Source organism: Elephas maximus, chromosome 9, assembly GCF_024166365.1.
Source record: "Elephas maximus indicus isolate mEleMax1 chromosome 9, mEleMax1 primary haplotype, whole genome shotgun sequence".
Classification (NCBI taxonomy): Eukaryota; Metazoa; Chordata; class Mammalia; order Proboscidea; family Elephantidae; genus Elephas; species Elephas maximus.
The window spans coordinates 87,266,268-87,289,946 of NC_064827.1; the positions used below are offsets into that span (position 1 = coordinate 87,266,268).

The window sequence follows — 23,679 nt, forward strand, 5'->3', positions numbered from 1 at the left end:
AGACATTACATACCCGTGGGGCTGAGGGACTTCCACATTGTTAGAAATGCAAGGGATATTCACCAATCCGTTCCATCTCTTTACTTCCAGTAGATGTGACTTGCCCCAGACCACAGATCTAATTAGTGTCAGCTGAGAACCCAGTTCTGCTTGACAATTTAATCCTTTCTCCTACATCATTCTGTCTTCTAGATGCTGCAGGCCCAGCGATGCTCCAAGGAGAAGGCAGGGGAAATCTGAACAGAATATAAAATCTTAAAAGGGATCTACATACTATATCTAGTACAACTTGCCATTTAAATCTAGAATTTCTTCTGCTGCAGCCGGGTCATTCAGCTTCTGCTCTGCCTCCAGTAGTAAAATACTCTTTGATTTCCAGAAGGCAGTCCCTTTCCTTGATGGAAAAGTAACCATAAATTCTTTCATATACTGAGCTCAAATCTGCCATTTTGTAATTTTCAGTTTATAGTTCTAGTTCTGCTCTGAGAGCGAAGAACAACAAATTGTACTTGCCTCTCAAATATTCGAAGACAGCTATCATTCCTTAGTCACACAATTCTTCAGCTAGTCTTTGTGTTTCAGTTTACAGGAATTTTTCCAACTTGGAAAAATTTTTACTGTTAATTTGACACATCTGAACCAAAGCATTCACAATACTTGCTATACTTTGAAGAGAATCTACTATAGCCTTAGACATAATCACAGAACAAGCTTTGCTCTAATTTGTGAATTATCTTTTCATTTAATCCTGAAATGAGATCAATACTGGAGACGTGGTTTGGCCAGCACTTTGTATATGAGACTACTTCCCCATGATACATTTTTTAGCCCCCTAAGATTACATTCGTTTCTTAACAGTTGGCTCCCATGTTATTTCTAGCAAGCTAAAAATCTCCAATTTTTGGTCTATAAAGATCAGGATTCTTGATACCATTTATGACTATGCCCCTAACTAGCTTGTCGGTCTCATTCTCTTGCCATCTTTCCCCTTGCCCTCTGTCCATTCTTCTTACATTTCAAATGTATCACTTTCCTCTAGGCTTCCATATATTGTTCCCCTCAGCCCGGAATGTTTCCCCAGGGCCACCCATGTCTAGCAAACTATTAGTCATCCTTCAAAGCTCCGTGCAAATACCACCTCTGCACCGAACTCTCTTCCTTGTGTTGTTTCCTATGTTCCCTTCCTAAGAGTACCTCTTATAACACCCTACAAATCTCCTCTAGCCCTTATCAAAATAGTAATAAATATTTGTGCTATGAGGAGCTGTCTCCTCAGCTACACTGTGACGTCTACGCGGACACGGTCTATGTCTTATCTTCTTTCCTCCTTACAGCCCCAGCATAGGGTTTTGTGTGATTTAGACATTCAATAATATCTGTTGAATGAATGCTGAATTAGTATGACCAGTATTTAGATTTTCCCAGGTAATCAAAGAAAAGATGGGGCTGAATCCTGGGTTGTATATTGTGCAAAGTAGAAAATGTATAGGTTCCAAGACAATATTGCGAAGGGAAAAATCCCTCCAAAAGAAAGGAGTGATGATAAAATTTAGAAAACTATAGAATTATGTTCTATAAAGGATGGTAATTTTTTTCCATTCTTTTCGGTGGAGGGTAGGGAGCATAGAAGAAGGCAAGCAAGCAGAGCTGAATGGTATATTTGCTGTTTTACTGTTAATTTGACACATCTGAACCAAAGCATTCACAATACTTGATATACTTTGAAGAGAATCTACTATAGTCTTAGACATAACCACAGAACAAGCAGAACAATTAAAACTACATAAGGCCTTAAAATATATCCACAGTGTGTATTATTTCAATATTCATTCATTTACAAATTAGACTACATACCGTTAATTCTATTTTTATTTTTCTTTCATTGTTTTATTCAGGCAGGATTCATTCAAGGAAAGGCAACTTAGTTTTTGTGTGTGTGTGTGTTTATAAGCTTTATTTTTTATTGTATTGGTTAATATAAAAGTTAAGAATTAAATGTTTTCTCATCTTCTGTTTCTAGGAGTGAATTCATGAAATTCTCAGATAGTAATCCAAAACAATGGGTCCTACTCTTAAAAGTAGCCACAGTGAACCTGAAAAGAGACCAAATAGCCACTCTGTTTGTGGTCCTAAAGAACTGATGAACTTTCAGGTTTTCAAAGCACTGCAATCCTACCAGATTAGTCAAAGTTTAAAACAACAGTGCATACAAAATCATCCTTGAAGCTCTAAATACCTTTTAAAACTAAAATGAAAAATTTAAGTAGTTGCCTCACGGTACCAAACTTATAAATCGAAAAGGGTTAAAATTCAGTGTTATTATGACTTCTCATTTACAAGGTAACTAGTTGGTAAATCAACAGATGGCATAAAAATTAAGACTTACATCATTTTTTTTTTTTTTTTTTGAGGAGAAAATATATGATAACCAGAGAATACAGAAAATTCAATGTATTTTACAGTAAAATGACTGTTTAAACCTCTATCCCTGTACAACAGGGTTGAGGTCAACTCTAGTGAACTCATATGTTTTCATATTGTTTTTTACAGCTTATTCTATTTTGAGTACTTGGACTGTTTTAGATATACAGCTTTTCTTTTTTAAAGAGTGATATTACATTTGTATACCAGGATAAGATTTAAGTACACTGAGATGTTTTAAAAATATTTATAAATTTGTTTCTGATATGCAAAAGCATTTGGGAATACTTTTACAGCATTTGATTTTATAGAATTAAAATTTCATACAGTACTCATCTTGATGTTTAAAAAAAATTCACAGAAAAAATATAAATTACACAGCCTGACTGCATGATACTGTTATTTCCAGTTTCTAGTTCTGGTAATTAAAACCTTCATTAAGTCTGTTAACAAATCATTACCTGTACATTTATGAAGGCAACTGACATGATTTGTAAACAAAACCTTCAGGTTTTATGTTATTTACCAAGGAGTGCAGTTCAGTAAGGAAAGAAAACCCAGTATACAATTTACAGAATATTTTACAAATTTACCAGTTCCTGTGACACAAACTGTTTTAATCTTTCAAGATACTGTCCATAAAGTTCCACATCATTGTGACCAGCTCCTTCAACCCACAGAGGTTCCACAGGCCTTTGGCAACGCTCAAACAATGCAAGGCCATGTGAAAAGTCAATGACTTCATCTTCAGTCCCATGAATTATTAATACTGGAGAGGTTATCTTAGAGATTTTGTCAATGCTGTAGGGAAAGAGAAGGGAGAAAAAAAAAACTATATAAAGGAACATATAAGAAATTTTCTTGCGCTATTTCAAACAAATAATTCAAACATCAGAACTTCTTTGAATCAGTTCAGAAGAGATGGAAGCTTCTTGGATTTCAAATAACCCCACCCTAAGATTATCTGAGGAAGTTAACTTCATGTATTCTGTTTTGGTATAATCACTCAACAGCTACTGCGTCCTACTACATCCTCTGTACAATATTTCTTTTTTTTCAAAGAGAAACTCAGAATTCATGAAGAGGAGGAAACTAAGGACCATTTCAGCATAATCATCATCAGTATGTACTAACATCATGCCTCTTTACACTCATTATTTTTCCCCTCCTAATCCCCTGTTAAAATAACAATAAAATTGTTTTTGTTTTAGGGCATAAATTCAAAAACCAACAAAATTTTGGAGAGAGAAAGCAGATGGATGCATGAGGTAACTGATTAAATGAATAGGAGAAAACAGGATTCTAACGGGGTAGAAGGTAAAGGGAACAACCAAGTTGATATCACAGAAGGCAAACGAACTGACATAAAGACAATGGGAGAAATATATAGGATTTGTTCAAAATCCATCTAGGCCTCCTCCCCCCAGGTCCCTTATCCCTTTTATGCAGCTAGGCAATTGCCCTACCCAAGGACAAGACTGGAGGGTTTGTGGATTAGAGAATTATCAGACATAGTTTTGGGCAGAGGTATCACAGAGATCAAGTAAACATATATACACTGGCTGCTATGAATCCACTCTCCCTATTTGGCTCCCAGAATGTTGGCAGCTGGGCCTTCATCCTCCATGGGGAGTTTGGAAAGAGACTTCTTTGGCGATTGTATCTACCTTAAAAGAAAATATTTATAAATATTGACATGGGATGTGAAGTCCCCCAACTAACTGGCTTGGTCAGATCACTCCATATTGAAGCTCGAGAGCAACAAGCCTTCATCATTTACTACAGATCAGCTCTTCAGTCCCTCACTCTTTCATATGAGCAAAAAACCAAGAACTATCAGACACCAGAGAACAACACTTTGAATATAAGACAGAGACCAAAACAGTATTTTAAAAAGACATCTTGGAGGAAGAAAACCCACATGGAGAAGGAATCCCAAAAAACAAACAAAACTCATTTTAAAAATCCTTAAGAGAAACAGGCATATAAGCACAAAAGGAGAGTGAAATCTTGAAAATTAAAAGCATGACAGCAGAAATGAAAATCCTAGTTGAATGGTTACAAGAGAGTTGAGGAACTCCCTCAGAAAGTACAGCAAAAAGACAGAAAATAAAGAAAAGATACAGATATTGTAGGGCCCATTTAAAAGGTCCTATATAGCCAAATTATGGGAGTTTCAGAAAGTGAAGACGGAAAGGAAGAAATAATCAATAAAATAAATAAAGGTTGCGTTTGGTAAGAAAAAATGCTTGATATATATCATTTGCTGTCAGAAAGATGTTTAATAGCAGAGGAATTAAAACCTAAATGAAAAAGCATTATGAGCTTATCAAGTAGTTTGTTAGTGTCGCTCTCTCTGCTGGTGGGCCAGAAATGTAAAAGGGAGACAGACACAGATATAAGCACCCCTCTAAATTCCTCTCTATCATTCAGCTGGACACAGCAGTATGATGCATGTATCTTACACTCTACCATCTTCTAAGACAAAAGCAAACACAAAAGACAAAACCCCAAACCTCCCACAGCCTGCTCTAGTGATAAGGTTATCTGCTCCCATAAACTTCCCTACTACAGTGACCCCTTACTGGCTAAGGATGAAAACAAGTTTTTAGAAATGATCTTTCCTTTCTTATAAAGAATCAAGTGATGCCTTAACTTTTGGCTCATCTGACATTCACCAAAAAAAAAAAAAAATCCTTTATAATGCTGCCAAATGGGGAAAGGAAACAAGAATGAATTTTGCCAGCTTCTCCCTTTTTTTGAGAAAAATAGGCCACTGATGTTTTCGACTATTAAGAGTGACAGGTGGGAACTACTACCCTATCTAAAGAAGCATGAAGGAGAAGTAGTCTTTTCAAATCCATCTAATACTGTATGTTTGTAGACTTTGTGGGGGGAATACTTATTCTTGTTCATTTAAGACAACTTTTTTTTTGGAATTTACTTTGTAAATTAAGTATCATTCATTCACCCCTCACTCATCTATGCATACGTGGCTCACTGCCCTCTAACTGTTCCTCCCCTACAGTATTACATGTTTGACTCAATGGCACCATCACATCCATTAGCAGCTCAAGTCAGAAACCTGGGAGCCACATTCGAGCTCTTTTTCTCTTCAGCATCCCACATCCAATCTGATATTTAGTTCTGTCAATTTTAGTTTGTAAATTCATTCTATTCTTTCTAATACTAGTGCCACTGCCTGGAGTATAAGGTCCTCAGCACTTTTCACTAGATTACCATTATTCCAACATTTCAGTTTCCTGACTGGCCACCACTTCTCTTCATTAATTAATTTTTCACAATTTCTCTAATATATGTAAATTAAAGCTCATGGCTAAGTGGGCTGTGTCACGAATACCATAAATGACAGGGAAAAAATTCCCTTAAATAGCTTCTTGGCATTATACTATTTTGAATATTTGTGACTTACTTTGGGAATGCATCAAAACAGTAGGTCTTCTTGGTATCAGGAAAAGCAACTCGCATTCCTGAGGTCAAAGGAGAATGCAGAACAACAGCAGCACTCTCGTACCGAGCAGCAAGGTCCACGGAGGGTACTGTCCCTATACTTTGGCCATAGAGAATCACATTTTCAGGGCGGATCCCATATCTACGAAGTTCAGAAGTTTAAAAAAAAAAAAGAGCTGGGCTGGTGTGAAACGTTCAATCATTCCTAAGGACTTGATCTTATAACAGAATGAATTAGAATGAGACAATGCCAACTAATTACATTTAAAATTTAAGTTTCTTAGCAATCACTATCATATTCAATGCTAAAATATAGACCTTCACTCTCACCTTTCTTATCTGTTTCAATTTCACCTTTAGGAAAAATAATTGCAGGTTTTCTAAAATTCCAACCGTAAGAAATGAATATATTAAATCATTTATGCTATAGTAATTTAACCCAACACACTGTTGACTAAGTTTGGAACACATTTTATCACCAATATTTTAATGTATTAATGTTTAACAGATGTTTAACATTTATATTCAACATAACAAGTTCTTTTATTTCTTCAGACATCAATAGTGACTAATTCTGTTTTCTGAAATTACTACATCTTTCTGAAAATGCTACATATATGGAAACCCTGGTGGCGCAGTGGTTAAGTGCTACGGCTGCAAACCAAAGGGTCGGCAGTTCAAATCCACCAGGCACTCCTTGGAAACTCTATGGGGCAGTTCTATAGGACAACAGGGTCGCTATGAGTCGGAATTTTTTTTTTTGTTTGCTACATATATAGTTATGGTATGAAATGAATAAAATATATGTACAGTTTTAGTTTTGCCTTTGCTTACTCACAGAAGAAGTAAACTAGTGATTGAAAAGATGACAGATGAATGATAATTCCAAATGCCATATAGAAAAGACTTCATGCTGTAATCTCAAGTGTACTGTTTTACTCCTCTTTAAAACTGTTAGAGATTTAAATATGTGAATGTGTTGACTCAATAAATTTTTACTGGGTACCTAACATGTGCAAGATGCTGTTACTTATCTAAAGCATAATATCCTCACCTTGACTACTTCCGGAGCCCTGGTGGCACAGTAGTTAAGAACTTGGCTGCTAACCAAAAGGTCAGCAGTTCGAATCCACCAGCTGCTCCTTGGAAACCCTATGGGGCACGTCTACTCTGTCCTATAGATTCACTGAGTCAAAATCGGCTCAATGGCAACAAGTTGTGTTTTTTTTGTTGGTAACTACTTCAAGTATAGGTGAGATGCTACAGGAGCTAATGAATGTGGGGTTAAGGGTTACAGTGACATTAAGTATGCCTTTCCTTTTTAGAAGGGAGATGGCAGTCACTTCTGGATACTAAGGGCCATTTGCACAACAGCTTTTAGTCTTTTGGTAAGCTAATAGAGCTTTCCAAGAGCCTAAACATTAATCAGGAAAGAAGGCGGCAAACTGCCCATGTGTTTCTCTTTAGGGGCACAGGACAATTTGGGCTATGAGATACACCTCCCCAGAGTTTCTTCCAACCAGTCCTACACAAGCAATTGGATATGTCCCAGGGGTTGGGTTTCATCTACTCCAGAATGATTCTGAATGTCTGTAAACTTAGAAAAGCTTTTTTCTTTACAACAGACACAGCTGTACACAGTTCACAGGAATGAAGGAATTACAGCAATGATCACTGGCAGCATTGCACAATTCTTGAAGCTGTAGTGTTGCTGTCAGCTGAATAGCTGCACTGTTGATAGCAATTTTGGGTTTTTTTGGTTAAAGCGAGCAATGGCAAGGCCCTAGAGATGGCTGCCAATTAAGCATCAGACAACTGAAGCATTAATGGAATTTCGGAATAGTACAAATTAGGAAGGACTTTAGAGATTGTCTAATCCAGTCCAGCTGCTTACTGAAAGATGTTCAAAGTCGAGGTTAGTGACAGGTGTATAATTTGAACCCAGGTATCCTGTCTCCCGGTCCGGTGCTTTCTCCATTATAGTACACAGATAATGAGCTCAAGGAATGTGGGAGAAGGTTGCATATTGAATTAACAGTTGCCATGGAGTTGATTCTGACTCATTGCGACACCACGTTAAAGTAGAAAGAACTGTGCGCCACAGGGCTTTTGATGGCTGATTTTTCAGAAGTAGATCACCAGGCTTTTCTTCCAAGATGTCTTTTGGTGGACTCGAACCTCCAATCTTTCGGCTAGCAGCTGAGCATGTTAGCCATTTGCACCACCCAGGGACTCCTGCATATTGAACATCAGGCCCTTGTTTTTTGTTTATCCATCAGAAGGTCAGAATAGGGGTTATTACAGATATTAAATTTTCCTAAAAAGAACATTCAAATAATAAATATTCAAGTTCATTATTTTTTTTATTTTTCCCTTTCTGGTTACTTAAACCCTAACTTTTTACTCTTATCGGTAAAGGAAATGAAAGGGAAATCACACACATTTTATTAAGTTTCTGTATGTATTACGTGTTTATTGATATATCGTGATATCAGTCAATATACCTGAAAGCAGATTTTGACTTTGTTTATTTAAAGTGGCTTTTAAATTTGTAAGTCAAATAATTTTTATTACTCCATCCATGAACTCTTTATTGACTACGTCTCATCCATTTTTTCTCTTCAGATTTATGTTTTCATATCATTTCAATTACACACATTTTATCAGATGATAAAATTCCAGAACTAGAAAGACTCTTGGCAATCATTTAATTCAATGGCTTTATTAAACAGATAAAAGAAATGGAGGCCCAGGGAAGTTAAAGAAAATTTCAAGATTACCCATGTTTACTTTTTTATATGTACTTAAGGTTCAACACGAGAAGAAAAAAATAAGTCTGAAATTCTGTGTTAAGATAGTATGTTGGGACTATTCAGGAATTTATCTATTCTGCCCTTGTTCTTCATTAGTACTGGTCCATCAAGAAGTGTTAAAAAAAAAAAAAAAAAGATTAATCAAAACTGGAAATCATTTTAGAAAGTTTTCTTCAAATTGGTATCTGACAAAATAAAAGAAATAAGAAAAATAAAGCTGACCACTTAAAAGGGGGTTTTTTACATGGCCACTAAAGTCACTGCACTCGGTACTGTTTTAGTTGAATAGTTATCCTTTTGCCCTACTAAAAGCCTTAATCATAAAGACGGTCTGCTCTAACTCAGCACCCTTTACAACCATATTAACCCCCTGAAGTGTATATTTTAAAAGGGTGAGCTTTATGATATGTGAATGCTATCTTACTAAACTTGTTATAAACCAAAACAAAACACTTTCCTGACAGTTATTATACTACATTCAATTGGCTGACTCTGAAAAGTGGGTATTCATTTTTTTAAAGCCTTATGGGACTGATATTAATACATCTGAAAACAGATTTTGACTTTGTTCATTTAAAGTGGTTTTTAAGTCTATAAATCAAAAAATAATTTTATCACTCCCCCTATAAACTCTTTACCTACTACTTACAATCTATTTTTTTTAATTACTACTCAGAATTATGTTTTTGTATCATTTCAATTGATTTAGTAATCCCTTTTATATAGGAATTTGCTATGAGAGTGTAACTTTATTATAATATATCTTAACTTCCTTGCTGTAGAGTTGATTCCAACTCATAGCAACCCTACAGGGCAGGGGAGAACTGCTCCACAGGATCTCCAAGGCTGTAATCTTTATGGAAGCAGACTGCCACATTGTTCTCCCATGGAGCTTCTGGTGGGTCCAAACCCACAACCTTTCAGTTAGCAGCCAAGGGCTTAACCACTGTGCCACCAGAGTTCCTTATTGTATATAAGATATAAGATATATCTCCATGATTATCTTAGAGAAGGAAAACAGCTGCAAAAATATCTTCTAAGAAAGGTTACATCTACCAATAAAACTAAGAAGGTCCTCCTTGACTATCTGAATTCATTAATATTTAAACATCAAATTAGAAACAGTGAGTTTTTTTTTTTTTTTTTGTAATCCTCTAGCTTCACTCTAAAATATTCTAGAAGTGAGGCAGGTTACCAAGGTATATGAGAAATAACTTATACGAAGGTATCTACTTATTATAAACTAACTGCTGAGAAAATACACACTGAAGTCTACAAAATGCAATACTTTTCAAGAAAATTTTCTAAGTATCTCAGTGACCAGGAAGGATTAATGCAACTTCTACTTTACAAAAATGTATTCTGTTAATAATTAAAGAATAATTGACATAGTAGGAGAATTTATTTAAATTATTTATCATAACCTTACTTTTTTTTTAAACTTGAGATCCTCTCTCCACATTTTAGGAATATAGAATGCAAAGTAAAATCTCATTTCTACAGAACGAATACTTTTAAAACAGTTCCAATAAGGTATCTTTAACTAGTACCGTCCAAGAGATAATTACATAAAATATGCAAGCCCTGGCTTATAATTTTTTTTTCTGGTTTAAGATCTTAACAAAAAGCAATCCAGCCTCCTATACAATTAATGGTCAAGCAAATGCTTAGCTAAATCATTGTTTTCTCTCATTCACTTCAAATGTTATAGCTTTGTGTAAACTTTTTTTTCACACTCCCCAATAAGTTTATAAAGCCAAACATTCGTCATAGGGTTTAAGTTAAAAATAAAACACACCAAAACACCACACATGCACATGCCCTAAAATAAACACACAAACCCAAACTGTCTTTTATTTTTTTTTTTGCCCTTACACAAAATTTAAAATTGCAATCTAAAAGTTTAACTATTTCATAGGTATATATTGGTAAATATAATCTCTATTTAGTAGTTCAAGACATGTGTTATAAAAACAGCTTTTATTCTACTCTTACACAGGCCAATTTTAGTGAACCATTACAAGTATGAAAAATAATTGCAAATCACCATTACCTTGTCCTAAGAGCAAGCCAGGCAGCTTCAATGTCTGCATAGAGGTTCTTCTCTGTTGGTTTCCCAGAACTTGCACCATATCCAGAATAATCATACGAGAATATATTACAATTAATCCGTGATCCCAGTCCTATGTAAAAGCTGCTCATCTGACCAAGATCAACAGCATTTCCATGTGAGAAGAGCAAAGTGTATTTAGCACTGGGCGAGCAACGCACAAACATACAGGCAATTCTGTTGCCTTTACTGGTTCTAGTCATGAAACATTCAATGGCATCTTTTTCTCTAGAAGAGTACTGCCAGTCTGCTCGTTCTGATAGATGTAAAGTCCAGCGGCTTCCACTTTCATCACACATCAGCGTGTACGTTGGATCAGGTGGCAAAAATGCTAATTTTGAAGCAATTTTCCCTGGACAAGGTGGACAGCAGAAGAGGCAACACAGCTCACTAAAGGAAAGATTATTCATCTTCTGAAAGAGAAAAGGAGATAGCAAGTGTTTAATCACTGAATGTGGATTCTGCATTCTCATGTAATAGAAGGTTAAAACAAAGACAAGGGTAAACTTTATTGACAGTCAGTGTCTATTACTATTATTTCAAGTATTCCTCCAGAGTTTTTGGCGTCTTTCTAGAAATACTTTAAATCCTAGAATGAGGCAAATATTCCTGACCGTAAGACAGGCTCAAATGCTAAATGACATATAGCAGTGATTATTATCTCACAATATTTTTTAAAAAGTGAAAAACAATATACAGAGTACCATTTATCCACAAATAATAACCCAGGAGGCATGAAGCATCTTTAGTGTGGTTTGTAATTTCTGTGTAACTCAGTGAAAATTCTAAGAATACCATGGAGAAGCTAGGGATTCAATATGATATAGTAATTACATAATAACAGCAGTCGACATTTATTAATTTGTTTAATAAATTTCTTAATTTTCTATCTGTCAGGCATAGTGCTAAGTGTTCTATATGTATCGATGTGTTTAATTCCCCAAACAGTGCAAATACGTTGCTTATATGATCATTCCAATTTTATAGATGAGGAAGCAAGTCTGAGAAGAGGCCCTTACACAAGATGAGGCAGTGGTGGGTCCACGATTTGATGCTCAGTAACTGTGCTACATCACTGGGCTACACTGCCTTAAGAGTGAAAACACTCTTTGTCTCAGGAGGCTATCATTTTACCCCCAGTGCAAAAGTCAGTCACTGGGAAGGAGATGATGTGGAGAAAGAGGTCCAGGTAGAAGGTTATATCAATGCTGTCTGTTTAATAATCTGGCCAGGATTAATTCTCGATTCCTATTACCTTACATGCCACTGACTGCTTGCTCTAAACAAGAACAGCAGCCTATTAAAGCTTGATTAATAAGTAAACTGTACATAGCGAGATTAAGTTCCTATAATTTACCTCTTGAACATGAAGACTTTTAATACATTATAATAAAGCAGTTTTGAAACAAACCTGGCTGGCTGAATATGTATGATGCAGCAGAGACACTTCCGGGGACGAACACCAAGGGAGAAAAGCAGGAGAAAAGCTGCAGTGCCAGGGTAAGGCTAATGAAAAGACAACCTGACCTTCTTAGTGGTGGCAGAAGAAAATATTCCCACCTCCACTGCCCCAAACCCAGATAACTGGGGTCCATTTAATGAGAAAAACTTGACAACTATAAATTCCTAATAGCAGGCCTAGTACAGGGCAGCAACACAGACGTGCTTAAAATTTTTACAAAACTGACACAGGCTTTAGGAAATGTCATCTTTTCTCATAAGGTTATTATCTTTGTGATTTTAGTATTAGCCACTTTAGCTTTATGGATAACCAAGCACAGCAAATTATATGTAGGGAAGAGTTTTTAGTGATTCTGAATGACAACTTATTTATATTACTGTATTAGATTTTAAAACACAGAATATATAAACAATATGCACTAATACAAATTTTATTAAAAACAATCCTACCAGGGCTCATTATACTCTTCCCTTTTCTGTAAGTTTTAAAACTTTCACAGTAAGTATAAACAAAGCAAATCTAAGTTTTAGTACAATCAGAGCTGAATAAGTTACTGAGGGAAAAGCCTATTCTTTTTTTTTTTTGAATAATTTTTATTGTGCTTTAAGTGGAAGTTTACAAAACAAGTCAGTCTCTTGCATAAAAACCCATATACACCTTGCTACACACTCCCAATTACTCTTCCCCTAATGAGACATTCTGCTCTCTCCCTCCACTCTCTCTTTTCGTGTCCTTTTCACCAGCTTCTAACCCCCTCCACCCTCTCTTCTCCCCTCCAGGCAGGAGATGCCAACATAGTCTCAAGTTTCCACCTGATTCAAGAAGCTCACTCCTCACCAGCATCCCTCCCCAACCCATTGTCCAGCCCAATCCATGTCTGAAGAGTTGGCTTCGGGAATGGTTCCTGTCCCGGGCCAACAGAAGGTCTGGGGGCCATGACCACCGGGGTCCTTCTAGTCTCAGTCAGACCATTAAGTCTGGTCTTATGAGAATTTGGAGTCTGCATCCCACTGCTCTCCTGCTCCCTCAGGGGTTCTCTGTTGTGTTCCCTGTCAGGGCAGTTCATGGGTTGTAGCCGGGCACCATCTAGTTCTTCTGGTCTCAGGATGATGTAGTCTCTGGTTCATGTGGCCCTTTCTGTCTCTCGGGCTCGTAATCACCTTGTGTCCTTGGTGTTCTTCATTCTCCTTTGATCCAGGTGGGTTGAGACCAATTGATGCATCTTAGATGGCTGCTTGATAGCATTTAAGACCCCAGATGCCACTCTTCAAAGTGGGATGCAGAATATTTTCTTAACAGATTTTATTATGCCAATTGACTTAGATGTCCCCTGAAACCATGGTCCCCAGACCCCTGCCCCTGCTATGCTGGCCTTCAGTTTATTCAGGAAACTTCTTTGCTTTTGGTTTAGTCCAATTGTGCTGACCTCCCCTGTAAAAAGCTTATTCTTGATAAAAAATTTAAAAAATCACTGAAATATACTATTAAATTTAAAGTCCAATTTGTTTTATAAAACTTATCTGAATAGAAATATCATTTACTAGTGACTTCTGGGTTTAAAAAAATCTCGAAGAGAAAAAAGAAAAAAGGTTTACACACAACACACGTATGCAATTTTAAGGCCGGCTGGCAAAGATGAGCTCTGATATAAAGCATTTCTTTTTGTCTTCCGACCCCTTGGAAACTCTATGGGGCAGTTCTACTCTGTCCTACAGGGTCGCTATGAGTTGGAATCGCCCCTTGTCTAGGTGAACACATCCCAGGAAATAACTCACAGAAAAAGTAAGTGTTCAGGGTAGGTCCTTTGAGGGATATAGTTACCTGGTGACACAGGTGGTAGTAGTGGTGATACTACAAACAAGGAGTCATCCAGGGCAGATTTTACCACTGTTGAGTTGAGCGTGCCTACCCCACTCCTTAAATCCTCCAGAAGGAGCACAAGCCAGGACCAAGCTATTGCTCTTGCTCCTTCCCCTCAAGACATATTCCCAGACAAGGCAGTGACTAACTCTAAGGGAAAAATAAGAGACATCTAGAGGTACACAAAACCATAGGAGAGACACAATAAACTAAGGAGTTTTAGAAAGAGAAGCAGAATTCTTGGATGAGACAAAACAAGAATTTAAAATGAATGATACTAAATCCTTTAAAATAAAGGAAGGGGAGAACACCTAAATATAAAACAGGAAAAAAGTATTATAAGGAGAAAACTGGAAATCCTGGGCAAAAAAAAAAAAAGCTGAAATAATGAATGCAACTGATGGGTTGGGTTTGTTCTTGCTGTTAGCTGCTGCTGAGTCAGCCTCTGAATCATTGTGACCCCATGTGTTACACAGCAGAACACTCCATAGGGTTTCCTTGGCTATAATCTTTACAGAAGCAGACCACCAGGCCTTTCTTCCATCATGCTGGTTGGATTTGAAACATCAACCTTTCGGTTAGTAGCCAATCTCAAACTGCTTGTGCCATCCTGGCTCCTGATGGGCTGGATTTGAGAACTGATAACAGTTGAAGAACAAATTAGTGAGCTTGATGATCAGGTTGAAAAATTCCTAAATACAGATTTTTTTTGGAGAAGGTAGATGAATAGAGAAAAACATAAAAGAAAAGGGAACAGAGAAGGACAGAAGTTGCTGTTACGTTGCTGTTAGGTGCCATCGAGTTGATTCCGACTCATACTGACCCTGTGTACAACAGAAGGAAACACTGCCCGGTCCTGCACCATCATCACAATCATTGTAATGCTTGAGCCCATTGTTGCAGCCACTGTGTCAATCCACCTTGTGGGGGTCTTCCTCTTTTTCACTAACCCTCTACTTTACCAATGACATCCTTCTCCAGGGATCGATCCCTCCTGATAACACGTCCAAAGTACGTGAGACATAGTCTCGCCATCCTCGCTTCTAAGGAGCATTCTGGCTATACATCTTCCAAGACCACAGGTTGTAAATGAGTCTTCCTCCAATCTTGATGCCGTGTTCTTCTTCATATAGTCTAACTTCTCAGATTATCTGCTCAGCATACAAATTGATAAGTGTGGTAAAAGGATATAACCCTGATGTATTACCTTTCCTGATTTTAAACCAGGCAGCATCCCCGTTCTGTTAGAACAAATGACTGCATCTTGGTCTATGTACAGGTTCTGCGTGAGCACAGTTAAGTGTTCTGGAATTCCTGTTCTTTACAATGTTACTCATAATTTGTTATGATACACACGGTTGAATGCCTTTGTATATACACGGGTACACATCTGTTATTCTCTGTTTTCAGCCAAGATCCATCTGACATCAGCAATGAAATCCCTTGTTCCATGTCCTCTTTTGAATCCAGGTTAATTAAATTTCTGGCAGTTCCTGTCGATGTACTGCTGCAACTTTTCTGAATTATCTTCAGCAAAGTAAGTAACACTTGTGTGTGATACATCGTCAACTACTGGGGCCTTGTTTTTCACCCTGGTGATGTAGTGATTAAAAGAGCTACGGTGAGCTACATACAGCTGCTAACCAAAAGGTCAGCAGTTTGACTTCACCAGCCACTCCCTGGAAACCCTATGGGGCCAATTGTATTCTGTCTTGTAGGGTCGCTATGAGTCAGAATAGACTCAACGGCAATGGTTGTTTTTTACCAATGCCTTCAGTGCAGCTTGTACTTCTTCCTTCAGTACCATTGGCTCTTGATCATATGATACGTCCTGAAATGGATGAAGGTCAACCAGTTCTTTCTGGTTCAGTGACTCTATGTATTCCTTCCATCTTCTTTTGATTCGTCCTTCAATATTTTGCCCACAGAATCCTTCAATATTGCAACTCAAGGCTTGAATTTTTATTTCAGTCCTTTCAGCTTGAGAAACACCAAACGTACCCTGCCTTTTTGATTTTCTAACTCCAGGTGTTTGCACATGTTATCGTAATACTTCATCTTCTTGAGCCACCCTTTGAACTCTTCTTTTCAGCTCTTTTACTTCATCATTTCTTCCAGTTGATTTAGCCGCTCAACGGTGAAGAGCAAGTTTCAGAGTATATTTTGATATTCATTTTGCTCTTTTCTTTCTTTCCTGTCTTTTTAATGACTTCTTGCCTTCTCCATGAATGATGTCCTTTATGTCATCCCACAACCTGTTTGGCCTTCAGTCATTAGTGTTCAGTGTGTCAAATCTGTTCCTGAGATGGTCTCTAAATTCAGGTGGGATATACTCAAGGTTGTACTTTTACTCTCGTGGACATGTTCCAATTTTCTTCAGCTTCAACTTGCACTTGCATATGAGCAACTGATGGTCTGTTTCACAGTTGGCCTCTGGCTCTGTTCTGACTAAAAATATTGAGCCCCTCCATCATCTCTTTCCACAAATGTAGGTGATTTGATTCCTATGAATTCCATCTGGGGAGGTCCATGTGTACTGTCGCCATTTATGTTGTCGAAAAAAGGTATTTGCAATGAATAAGTCATTGGTCTTGCAAAATTCTATCATGTGATCTACGGCATCATTTCTTTCACCAAGGCTGTATTTTCCAAGTATGGATCCTTTTTGTTTCCAACTTTTGCATTTCAATCACCAGTAATTATCAATGCATCTTGACTGAATGTTCGATCAATTTCAGACTACAGAAGTTGGTAAAAATCATCAATTTCGTCATCTTTGGCATTAGTGTTTGGTGTGTAAATCTGAATAATAGTCGTATTAACTGGTCTTTTTAATAGACGTATGGATATTATCACTGATATTATCACTGATAGTGTTGTAAAAAAAAATCTGAAATGTTTTCTTTGTCGATGACTGCAATGCCATTTGTTTTCCATTTGTCATTCCCAGCATAGTAGCCCATACAATTGTCTGATTCAAAATGGCCAATACCAGTCCATTTCATCTCACTAAAGCCTAGGATATTGATCTTTGTGCATTTCATTTTTGACAACTTCCAATTTTCCTAGATTCATATTTTGTACATTTCATGTTCTGATTATTAATGGATGTTTGCCACTGTTTCTTCCCATTTTGAGTCATGCCACACCATCAAGGTTGACTCTACTTTGATGAGGCAGCTCTTTCCCAGTTGTATTTTGAGTGCCTGCCAACCTGAGGACTTCATCTTCTGGCACTATATCAGACAATATTCCACTGTGATTCATAAGGTTTTTTCCAATTTTTTTTAGAAGTAGACTGCCAGGTCCTTCTTCTTTGTCTATCTTAGGCTGGAAGCTCTGCTGAAACCTGTCCACCCTAGGTGACCCTGCTGGTATTTGAAATCCTGGTGGCATAGCTTCTGGCATCACAGCAACCCACAGACACCACAGTATGACAAACTGACAGATGAGTGGTAGAGGAGAGAAGTAGAAATATTAATATCTACCTACAGCAGTCCCAGGAAGAAAATAAAGGGAGAAGAAACAAATATAACACTATCAAAGAATTTCTTAGAAATAAAGATAGACCTATACAAAGCTAAGGCGCCCTGGTGGCATAGTGGCTAAGAGATCGGCTACTTAACCAAAAGGTTGGCAGTTCAAATCCACCAGCTGCTCTTTGGAAACCCTATGGGGCAGTTTTTACTCTGTCCTGTAGGGTTGCCATGAGTCGTAACTATATTGATGGCACCTAACAACAACAACAACACACAAAGCTAAAGTAATTTTGAAAAGAAAGAGCAAAAGTACTTGTACGTATGGAGAGTAGCTGGGAATTTTCCATCACATACTTTAAGACAAACTACACAAAGCCAAAGTAATTAAAATAGGCTGGCATAACAAAGACACAAAAACACCTAATAACAAAAAGACAGGGCTTATTTTTTTTATAATAAAAGGACCCCTGTATAAATGATATGACACAGGCTTCTTAATACAGTGGGAAAAAGTCATTATTTCCCTCCCTCTCAGTATGAGACAGCAAATTCTAGATGGATTACAGATCTTTTAAAGGGCAAAAGTAATAAAACTTAACAACAACAAAAAACTCAAACCAAAATAAAAATTATGACATCATTTTGAAGCGAAAAGGATTTCTTAAATAAGATCCCAAACCCACAAAAGACAAAACATTGGAAGTTAGATTCATTCAAGCAAAGGATTTCCACTCAATGAAAAATGTCTTGGGAAAGATGATTTCATCACTTAAAACTGCTGAAGGATTAATATCTAAAATAAACAAGAAATTACTATTTAAAAAAAAAGGTAACAAAAAATGGGCAAAAGATATGTATAGGAAATGTTCAGGATAAATTTGCACGACTAATAAGCATACAAAGAAAGGCTTAATCTCACCAACTATTTGAGAAATGCAAGAAATATCACTTCAAAACTACAGAATGATAAAAGCTAGAAAGCTGAGTAGTATCAAGTATTGGTGAAAATGTGGGAAAACAGGAAACTCTGTGAATTGCTGGTAAGCCATTCTGTTTACCTATGGTGCAGAATCCCACTGTTGGATATGTAATCCAAAGAAACACTTGCACAAGTCCTTCAGATAACATGAGAGATCTCACTGCACCATTATTTGTGTCAGGGTGCAGGAAAAAACACAGGTGTTTATCCCTAGGGGAAATTAATAAGTTAATGTGTTAGATGTAGAGTCAGAAGCAATGACTTTGACGGCTAGAGCTTAAAAATACAGTAGAGTGAAAAAAGTAAGAAAATCAGGCCTGTAACACCATTAGTGTACATTAAAAACACATAAAACACTACATATCTTCAAGGACAAATACATTATCTTAGGACATATATATTACAGTGAATGGTTATGGAGGGAGAAATGAGGATGGAGGTAGAAGGGAAAAATTAAGAAAAGCTAAAACAAGAGTGCCCCCAGGGTTTATGTTCATAGATTGAGAATGACAATATGCCATGAAATGGACTAGAAGTTCCAGAGAGCAGCTATCACATCTAACTGATTACCACTGGACCTTCAACACCAAGCAGAGTACCTGACACATAGTAGGGTTTCTAATATTTTTTAAAAAGAATGAATGAAGATTAACTCAACCTTCTGTGCCCAAGAAGCCCCCACAAAAGAAGAAAGTTTACTAACCTACATGTTAAGAAAGAAAGCAAATATGTTTTGTGACTGCTACGTTTCTTGTGTGTGGGTAAAATGGAAGGCATCAAATAAAAACCTATGGACCTAACTTGAGAGAAGGGCAGGTGAAAAGCCACCGCTACTTACTAAAGTCATTCAGTGCGCTATGAAGCACAGAATAGGACAGTCTTCCAAGGAGGAGGAAATCTTGCCCCTTTCTAAATCAGTACACAAAATAAAAGGTCACCTCAATGTTAAACAGGTGGTCCATTGTGAAAATTGAGGCTTTCCTTTTGGCAGGAGATTCTTAAAATTACTTCACATACAGCAGGAGGAATTTCCTAAAATTGTATGAAATAATTTAAGAACCTACTTCTCCTGGTAACTTTTTCCTGCTCAATGACAAAGGAAAAAAGATGAACATATGAGTTCTCTCTCAGCAAAACAGGAAGAGTAATGATAAAAAAAAAAAAGTCCCTAAATAGAATGACCTACCATGTCTCTTTCCTTTCTTCTAACAGAATACATTACTGAAATGACTCCTGTCAATTTCTGATGCAGCAACAATTTACTGAAAAATCTCCTTAGTTTCTTTGGTAACGTAGATTGACTCATATTACTACTATCTACAAAGGACACTATGAGAGTTACAAACTGCCATCCTGAAGACCCAGCGTGTAATCCGTAGTAGTGTTCCCAAAGTACTGTGACAAGTGAAACCATGAGTGTTAACAGTTAACACATTACAGAATTCAATACATACAGAGAAATGTGAATACCGACCTTGAAAAGAGTTCAGTATAATGCTCCTTTTCAGTAAAGATAAAAGCAGCCAAAATACTTATCTCCACTAAGTATAATTGACAAAGAAGGTGCTGTTGAGATGATGAGATTACCCACGCTGTACTGTTTTAGGAGGAGTCCCTAGGTGGTACAAACAGTTAATGAGCTCAGCTGCTAACCAAAAGATTGGAGGTTTGAGTCCACTCAGAAGTGCTGAAGAAAGGCCTGGCAATCTACTGCCAAAAAACCGGCCACTGAAAATCCTATGGAGGACTTGCACAGCTGATTAATGCAGCTGATGTCAGCAAGCTGCACGCCTGTAAGAAGTTCAACTGGTAAATTTTGTGATACATATATTACAAAAACAAGAACAAAAAGAGCTGCTGCTGAGGCTGCTTATATACAACCAAACACCTCATGGATTTGGTTTCTTGGTTTGGAGGTTGAGGGTCATGGTTTCATGGGGCAGCCCAGTTAACTGGCTGAGTATCGTGTTCAGTGCTTCTGTTCTACCTCCTAGGTCACTGCATAATGTCTGGGGTATTAAAAGCTTGCGAGCAGTCATCCAAGGTACAATAATTAGTCTCTATTCATCTGAAGCAACAGAAGAAGGAGAGTCAGGAACAGGAGGAGGAAAGAGAACGCGTGGCTAACTGCCTCCATGAACAACTACCTCCTTAGCTTTGAGACCAGAACTGTATGGTGCCTGGCTACCATTACTGAACACTTTGATCAAAGATTCTATAGAAGAATTCTGATCAAAAGAGGGAAAATGCAGAACAGAATTCCAAATTCTCATGGAATCCAGACTTTCTGGAGTCATGGAGGCTGGATGACATCCCGAAACTACCGTCCCTGAGATAATCTTTAAACCTTAAACTAAAAATATCCCTGGAAGTCTTCTTTAAATCAAACACTAAAACCCACCGCCGTTAGGTTGATTTTGACTTATAGCAACCTTGTAGGACACAGTAGAACTGCCCCATAGGGTTTTCAAGGCTACAAATCTTTATGGAAGTAGACTCACATCTTTCTCCCATGGAGCGCCTGGTGGGTTTGAACCACCAACCTTTCAGTTAGTAGTCAAGTGCTTTAACCACTGCACCACCAAGGCTCCTAAACCAAACAATAGCTTAATTAGTACAGAATGTCTGCCTCGAGCACTGTGCTCTTTTAAAGAACTATCTATACGGGATCAAACTGACAATAGCAATTTGAAAGATTAGATAGGAAGCTTAGAGGGCAGTGAATTTACATTAAAATTCCGATAAGGAGGGTAAGAATGGTTTCACACCTTTAAGAATGTAATCAATGTTACTGAATTGTACATGCAGAAACTGCTGAATTGGTATATGTTCTGCTGTATATATTTTTAATAACAAAAAATAAATTAAGTTCTTGGAAAAAAAAAAAAAAGATAGAAAGAAATGCCTATGGAGCACGGTTCTACTCCCATGCACATAGAAGGTTGCTGTGAGTCAGAATTGACTCAAATGCAACTGGTTAACTCGTTACTTAGTCCTAGCCCAATTCTAATGAAAAAGTCACTTTATTAAAAATGTAATGGAAAAACCCGTTAAATTACCTGTATATTTTAATGCACGGTTTTGGTTTAACAAAAGGATGCACGTTCTTGGAAATTTTCCTGCAAGCTGGAGCTGCAGGTAAACCAGATGAAACTATAAAAACAGTTGTGACTGTCAGCCAATTAATTTCTGAACATAGTCCATACTATAAACACTTCTACAGTCCTGATGATCCACTTAGGCAATGTCCTAACAAGTCAATCAAGTCCTCCAGATTAGGCAGTAGGACAGGTTATCGATTTTTGCATATGCTAATACCAGAGATTCTCATAAAGCTTTTGGCGACTGGAAGTGCAATTAGCTCGGAGCTTTCAAAGTCACACCTTTACGTATTGCTGAGTATGAGCTAAAACATGAACAGGCACATGTTTTTTTTCCCTTGATCATCAGCTTTTGGTACTTCTACCGAAAGATTTTGAGTCATGCTCATCCTCAAAGTTCACGGAAAAAAAGTGCACAGAGGGTACTGGACAGTGAGCCAGGTAAACTGTCAGTTCAGCTTATCTCATTACAGGGGAGACTTGTCGCTAGAGTCAGCGCCACCAGGTCCACTGGGGGTTGTGTGTGACTTGTAACTGAAGAGAATCTGAAGCTAATACATATGCTTATTGGCAGGAAGCATGATCACTGTTTTACTCGTACTTCAGGATGACAGGCCATTTAAACAAGAATGTTGTTGTTGTTAGTTGCCACTGAGTAGATTCTGACTCACGGAGACCCCATGTCTGCACAGGAGAACTGCTCCACAGGGTTTTCAAGGCTGTGACCTTTTGGAAGCAGACTGCCAACAGGTCTACCTTCTGAGGTGCTTCTGGGTAGGTTAGAACCACCAACCTTTTGGTTAGTAGTCAAGCATTTAACCATCTGCACCACCCAGGGACTCCTGAAAAAAAAGTATGTTGTTGTTAGGGGCCGACAAGGCAATTTTCAATTCATAACGACATCAAATGACACAGAACTGTCCTATAGGGTTTTCTAGGATGTAATCTTTACGGAAGCATATTGCCACATCTTTCTCCCGTTGTGCAGCTGGTGGGTTCAAACCGATGACATTAAGGCCTCACGTCTGACCAGAAAAGTAATCCAGGATGGCTGGGTCCAAGTCCATCCCTCTTTTTATGTTTCATTTTAGACTTTTCATCTGCCTGAGAATATTTTTAGTTTCTCTTGAAGGAGTCCTACTGGTGCAACAGTTAAACGCTGGTCGCTAACTGAAAGGTTAGCGTGAGAGAAAAGACCTGGGGATCTGCTTCCACAAAAATTACAGCCAAGAAAACCCTATGGGGCAGTTCTACTCTGTCACACGGGGTTGGTATGCGTCAAAAATCAATTCTACAACACCTAAAAACAACAATATGGCCATGGCAGGCTCCTGAGCACTGGGAAGCTTTGCAGATGTTGTACTAATCCAATGGGCACATTCACAGTGAACCTAAATTCATCACTGTCCAACGAGCTACCACTATTGAGGGGTACTGGGTGAAGTGTATAAGGATGTTACACAGGAAACCTACCCTAAATGTCTGGGAGGGGCTTCGAGGAACAGCATGTCTTCACGATCACTTGCTCCCCTTACTATTCTTACTTCTGGGGCTGTTTGAATAGAAATCATCAATCCCATGATTACATATTGGTTTGAAGCTTTTTCTGCTATCTCTCCACAATGTCAACAGCATATTTATGGGTTTCACTGGTAGCCATCAGAGAGGTATTTTTATATCAGGAAGCCAAGAAATTATAACCCCTGAGAGACTGTGACTAGGCTAGTCCTCACATGCTGAGGGACTATGCCCTGACCAAATGGGATTGTCTCTCAGGGCTGAATTATCATCTGTTTTTGCATCTTGTGCTCAAGATTCTTCGGCCTTTTGTAGGATACCAACATGGAGAATCTCAGCTCTACCAATCTTAAGCAACAATTTAGGAACTGCTCTCATTGCTGTTCACTCTGCCCTCCTTATACCTGCTTTGAGTGGTCTGGGTACTAATGCAACTGAATCTAGGGGTAGGGAGAGAGGCTATAA

The 23,679-nt window shown here is 37.8% G+C and overlaps 1 protein-coding gene across 2 annotated transcripts in view; it reads right to left on the reverse strand.

The window, feature by feature from the left end:
• Positions 1-716: 716 nt before the first annotated feature.
• ABHD17B (abhydrolase domain containing 17B, depalmitoylase) overlaps positions 717-23,679 on the reverse strand; it is a 42,208-nt gene continuing 19,245 nt past the window's right edge. Inside the window, exons 2-4 of one of the 2 annotated variants that reach the window (XM_049896969.1) lie at positions 10,759-11,228; positions 5,855-5,992; positions 717-3,222 (exon numbers count right to left, since the gene is read on the reverse strand). In XM_049896969.1, the coding sequence (XP_049752926.1) occupies positions 3,003-3,222; positions 5,855-5,992; positions 10,759-11,225 (825 nt within the window). In that variant the 5' untranslated portion in view covers positions 11,226-11,228 and the 3' untranslated portion in view covers positions 717-3,002. Of the gene's footprint in view, positions 3,223-5,854; positions 6,035-10,758; positions 11,229-23,679 lie in introns of both variants that reach the window. The other variant, XM_049896968.1, reaches the window with a different exon arrangement.